The sequence below is a fragment of the Musa acuminata genome, chromosome BXJ2-3 (genome assembly GCF_036884655.1).
Source record: "Musa acuminata AAA Group cultivar baxijiao chromosome BXJ2-3, Cavendish_Baxijiao_AAA, whole genome shotgun sequence".
NCBI lineage: Eukaryota > Viridiplantae > Streptophyta > Magnoliopsida > Zingiberales > Musaceae > Musa > Musa acuminata.
Genome location: NC_088340.1, coordinates 22576383 through 22581638, shown reverse-complemented (window position 1 = coordinate 22581638; position 5256 = coordinate 22576383). Strand labels below are relative to the sequence as shown.

Below are 5256 nucleotides of genomic sequence, written 5' to 3'. Positions count from 1 at the left end.
GCCGATCGGGCTGCGGACACTCTTTTTCTGAGGCCATCCAGGATGGACCGGTTGGTTACCTCGGCCAACCCGTTCATCTGAGGGTGGGCCACCGAACTGAACCTTAGTTGAATGCCATGATCGGCGCAGAATTCCCGGAACCTCGCGCCGGCGAACTGAGGTCCGTTGTCGGTGATAATGGCCCTGGGCAACCCGAACCGGGTCACAAGGTTTTTCCAAACGAATTTCTCCATTTGGTGCTCCGTCGTCGTAGCCAGTGGCTCGGCTTCGACCCACTTTGTGAAGTAGTCCACTCCCACAATTATGTACTTCCGTTGTCCAGAGGCCGGTGGGAAGGGGCCGAGGAGGTCCAGTCCCCACTGGGCGAATGTTCATGCGCAGTCGATGGGACTGAGCGGAACCGCAGGCTGTCGGGGTGCGCGGGCGTGTCGCTGGCATGAGCCGCACCGCTGCACGTAAGCTTTTGCGTCTCGACACATGGTTGGCCAGTAGTAGCCTTGGCGGAGTATCTTGTGCGCCAGGGTCCGTCCGCCAATGTGTTCGCCGCAGATCCCCTCGTGAGTTTCAGCCAGGACTGTCTGGGCTTCGTCAGGCTCCAAACACCTCAGGAGGGGGTTGGTGAAGGATCGTTTGTAAAGCTGGCCACTTTCCTCGGTGTACCATGCGTGCGTGCGGCGTAGACGCCGAGCTGCGCCTTCGTCGAGGGGAAGGGTTCCGTCCCGCTTGAAGCGCAACAGCTCCTGCACCCATGTGGTCGGCGCACCGCCTGGGGCCATGGTTGCCACCTCAATGGCGGGAGCGGGAAGCTCCTCCATCTCTGGCCACGCTTCGGGGGTTCGCCTTGACGCCAGCTTAGCGAGCGCATCGGCTCGTCCGTTCTCCTCCCTCGGAACATTAGATAATGTAAAGTGAGGGAATTTCGCGGCTAGATCCCTTACCCGCGCCAGGTATTTGGCCATGGTTGCGTCACGAGCTTCATATCCACCGCTGAGCTGTTCGGCCACGAGTTGCGAGTCAGTGAGGACGTGTATCGCGGCCACCTGCATCTCGAGGGCCAGCCTTAGTCCTGCTAGGAGTGCTTCGTACTCCACCTCATTGTTGGTGGCTTTAAACCCGAAGCAGAGGGAGCGCTCGAATGAGCGTCCGTCGGGGGCGAGAAGGACCAGCCCAGCTCCGGCACCCCTTGAGTTGGCCGAGCCGTCCACGTGTAGGGTCCAAGCCTCGGGAGCTCCCTCGAGGTCTTTGTCCACCCGAGCTAATTCCATGATGAAGTCGGCTACCGCCTGGGCCTTGATGGCGGTTCTGGGTGCGTAACTGATATCATGTTCACCGAGCTCCACCGCCCACCTGAGGAGCCGACCTACAACATCGTACTTTGTTAAGATCTGCCGGAGAGGTTGGTCGGTGATGACTTCCACCGAGTGTGCCTAGAAGTAGGGGCGCAATTTCCGAGCCGAGAGCACCAGGGCGAGTGCGAGTTTTTCTATCGGCGGGTAACGCTCCTCAGGTCCACTCAGGACATGGCTGACGTAGTAGATCGGGAGTTGTGTGCCGGAGCTTTCCTTCACGAGGACGGAGCTAACTGCGTGCAGAGAGGCTGCCAGATAGAGCCCCAGCTTCTCGTTGGGGAAGACAGAGGCGAGTCGAGGTAGGCTGGCCAGGTGCTGCTGCATCTGTTTCAAAGCCTCCTCGCATTCCGATGTCCATTGAAAGTTCTTCGAGTCTTTGAGCGCCTTGAAGAAAGGGAGGCAGCGGTCGCCCGATCGGGCGAGGAAGCGAGATAGGGCGACAAGTCTACCGTTGAGTCGCTGCAGGTCTTTAACCGTCCGAGGGGACTGCATATCGATTATTGCCCGTACTTTCTCCAGGTTGGCATCGATTCCTCTCTGGTGTACAATGAATCCCAGGAACTTCCCGGAGGTGATGCCGAAAGCGCATTTTGTGGGGTTGAGTCGCATGCCGAACTTGCGTAGCGTGGCGAAGGCCTCGGCTAGGTCGGCAAGGTGTGTCCCGGCCTCTCTGCTTTTCACAATCATGTCATCCACGTAGACTTCCATGTTCCTCCCGATTTGAGGGGCAAACATCTTGTTTACCGTCCTCTGGTACGTGGCTCCGGCGTTTTTCAACCCGAACGACATGACCTTGTAGAAGTATATCCCTTGATCGGTGAGGAAAGCCGTGTGTTCCCTGTCTGCGGGCGCCATCCTGATCTGATTGTATCCTGAATAGGCATCCATGAAAGAGAGGCGTGCGTGCCCTGCCGTCGCGTCGACCAGCTGGTCGATCTTCGGGAGGGGATAGCAGTCTTTAGGACACGCACTGTTGAGACTAGTGTAGTCGACGCACATCCTCCAACTTCCATTGTGTTTTTTCATGAGAACTACATTGGATAACCACTGAGGGTATTTGGCTTCTTCTATGAAGCCGGCCGCCAAGAGTCGGTCCACCTCCTCTTGTATGGCACGTTGTCGGTCAGGTGCGTGGCGCCGGGGCTTTTGCTTCACCGGACGAGCGTCAGGTGGGATATTGAGATGATGCTCCGCGACCTTCGGGTCGACTCCATCCATGTCCGACGGGGCCCAGGCGAAAATGTCGGCATTTTCCCGCAGAAGGCCGACGAGCTGTTCCCGTTCCCGCTCGGGCAGCTCTGATCCGACCTTGACCGTCTGATCCGGCCGTGCTTCCCGCAAGGGGACGTCAACAGTGGATCCCCTCAGCTCAGGGTGGGGGGCCGGCTTCTTTGATTCCCGGGGATCTTCCAGAGGTGCCCCTCCCCTGGCCCTTTTGCTTAATGAGACAAAGGTGAGGTAGCAGCGCCTGGACTCCTGGGGGCTTCCGGTGACTTCCCCAACCCCCTCCCGAGTCGGGAATTTGACGGTCCGGTAGTAGGTCGAGACGACGGCTCTGACCTTGTTGAGGGTTGGTCAATCGAGTATGGCATTGTAAGCGGTGGGAAGGTCGACCACCAAAAAGGTGGTCATGACGGTCTTTGATTTCGACGGGGTCCCCAGGGTCAGAGGCAGGGTGATGGCTCCCAGGGGCGATATTGAATCTCCCGTGAAGCCGGTGAGCGCCGAGCACATCGGGCTTAGACTTTCCCTGGCTAGGCCCAGCTTCTGGAAGGTGCCAAAGTAGAGTATTTCGGCCGAGCTCCCCGTGTCAACCATGATTCTCCTTACTTGCGCGTTGGCTACCCTAGTCGATATTACCAGGGCATCGTCGTGGTGGGGTCGCTCAGTAGCTCCGGTTGGGAAGGTGATCTCGGGCTCGGGCCCGCGTCCCGAGGCTTCGTCGGGGGCGGCCCGGGCATAGGCCTTCCTGCCCGACATAGAACTTCTTCCAGAAGCGGGGCCCCCAGCTATGACATCGATGTGTCGCTCGACGGGGCCCTCCGGACGAGGAGACTCCTCCTTGCTCGGCCGGAGGTACTGGCCAAGGTGACCTCTGAGGATGAGCTCCTCGATTTGTCTTTTTAACTCGTAACACTGCTCAGTGTCGTGCCCGTGTTGTCGATGGAACCGGCAATATTTTGAGCGGTTTGCGAGCTCTCGCGGGTTCTTCATCGGGTGAGGGTCCCTGAGCAGCCCCTTCCCCCTTTCGTGTAGGAATATCTCAGTCTGGGAAGAGTTCAAGGCGGGAAGAGGAGGCCTTGGGTCGGGCCTGTCCAACTTTCGCCGGGAGGCGATGGGTTGTTGCTGTCGGGGCGGCTCTGACTTGACCTTTCTGTGCTCCTCCCGCCTTCCGACCATCCAGGTTTCCGCGGCGATGAACTGACCGGCCCGTTGGAGCATCTCGGGGACCGCGACGGGGGGCCTCTCCACGAGCGACCAGAAGAACCTGGAGGGCCGCAGACCAGTCATAAAGGCTTGCATCAAGAGAGAGGGGTGAGCATCCGACAATCCACGGATTTGCGTCGTAAACCGGTTCACAAAGTGAGAAAGGGGCTCGTCCTCCTTCTGGTTGGCTATGACAATCCCCCAGAAGCAATGCCATGGACGGCTTCGGTCGGGCGTACGCCAGGAAGTTAAGTTCAAAATCCTTGGCGAGCTGATCGAAGGAGGCGATGGTCCTTGGCTTCAGGCCACTGTACCACGCGCGGGCTGGTCCTCGCAAGGTCGTCGGGAATGCCCTGCACATCAGGGCGTCTGAAGTCCCGAATAGCGCCATCTGGGACCGAAAAGCGGCCACGTGGTCCGCGGGGTCGGTCGCGCCGTCATACGCGTCCAAAGAGGGGAGGCGGAAATGCGGCGGGATCGCTTGATCCTGTATCTCGGGGGTCAACGGAGATCCTTGGTGTCCGTCTGCCCCGAGTTCTCCTTTTGACTTACGAACCTCCTGTTGTACCTCGTCAAGCCTTTGACTGACGAGGCGCAGCTGGGCCCATAGGGCGTTCGCCGAGTCGGCAGTCGGAGCCTCGGCCTCGGGGCGGCTCACCGTGTCCTCTGCTTCCCTGCTCCCCGGTCGAGTTGTGGGGTTTCGAGGCAAGCCCGGGGGCCCTGGGAGTGGTGCGCGGGCCGGGTCGGGGGTCTCTTGTTGCTGCGAGGGCCGCGCCGCACGCGGAGGGGCTCGTTGGGAGACAATGGTCTACACCATGCTTGTCAGAGCTCGGACCTGGTGGGCGAGGTCATGAAAGGCCTCGGGCGACACTTGCGAGGAGTCGGCGGGTGCGCCGCTAGGGGGCGACAAGCCCGGGTCGTTGAACAATCGCCAGTAGCGTTTCGACACCGCTGCGGGGCGTTCGTCGTGGGTTTCGTCACGCCGTTCCCCCAAGGCGGGGAGCTCCGCATTTGAGGATCTGCCGGGGTAGATTTGCTGATCGCCTGACATTTGGACTGGCCCTCCTTCTAGCGCCATTCTGTTACGGTAAGCAACTTTTTTAGCCGCGACCTAGGGGCCGATGCGGCTGGTTCAGGGCTCCAAATGACTCGAATCGGACGTGTCCCTCCCCGAGGCCTTGAGATGGCGGATGTCGAGGCCTTGCCTGGAAAACTTGGCCTTGCTGAGCTACTGACGATCGGGTACCTGCACACAGGTCGGGTCGGTGGTTCGGCCCGACCCCTCCGACGATTACGTCAGTGGGGAGGAGTATTGTATTGAGTGAGAAATCCCCCCTCCAGCTGGGAGCCGGGGGGGGGGGGTATTTATGAGGGGGGCTTGATGTTACCTGATGGGCCATCCTGCAAGAGCCGGACCGTACCTTTGGTGGCGTCTGTCGCCGTCGTGGACGTTGCGTGTGGAGCTGAGCTGCCGCAGGGT

At 60.0% G+C, this 5256-nt stretch overlaps 1 protein-coding gene across 1 annotated transcript; it reads right to left on the bottom strand.

Annotated features, from left to right (window-relative positions):
• Positions 1-1427: 1427 nt before the first annotated feature.
• LOC135607550 (uncharacterized) lies at positions 1428-4854 on the bottom strand. Its single transcript, XM_065099490.1, has 4 exons — positions 4589-4854; positions 3905-4450; positions 2967-3837; positions 1428-2909 (listed from the first exon to the last, which is right to left on the bottom strand). Exons 1-4 carry the CDS (start codon positions 4852-4854, stop codon positions 1428-1430), a joined length of 3165 nt encoding a protein of 1054 aa, XP_064955562.1.
• Between the last annotated feature and the right edge of the window lie 402 nt (positions 4855-5256).

What these genes read in the sequence shown, in the direction of transcription:
- LOC135607550 (XM_065099490.1), bottom strand. Translation starts at nt 4,854, where the DNA reads ATGGCGCTAGAAGGAGGGCCAGTCCAAATGTCAGGCGATCAGCAAATC. An exon ending in CCGGTTTACGACGCAAATCC is followed by an intron (nt 3,838 to 3,904) that starts GTGGATTGTCGG and finishes GCGGCCCTCCAG; the next exon opens with GTTCTTCTGGTCGCTCGTGG. An exon ending in CCGTCATGACCACCTTTTTG is followed by an intron (nt 2,910 to 2,966) that starts GTGGTCGACCTT and finishes ACCCTCAACAAG; the next exon opens with GTCAGAGCCGTCGTCTCGAC.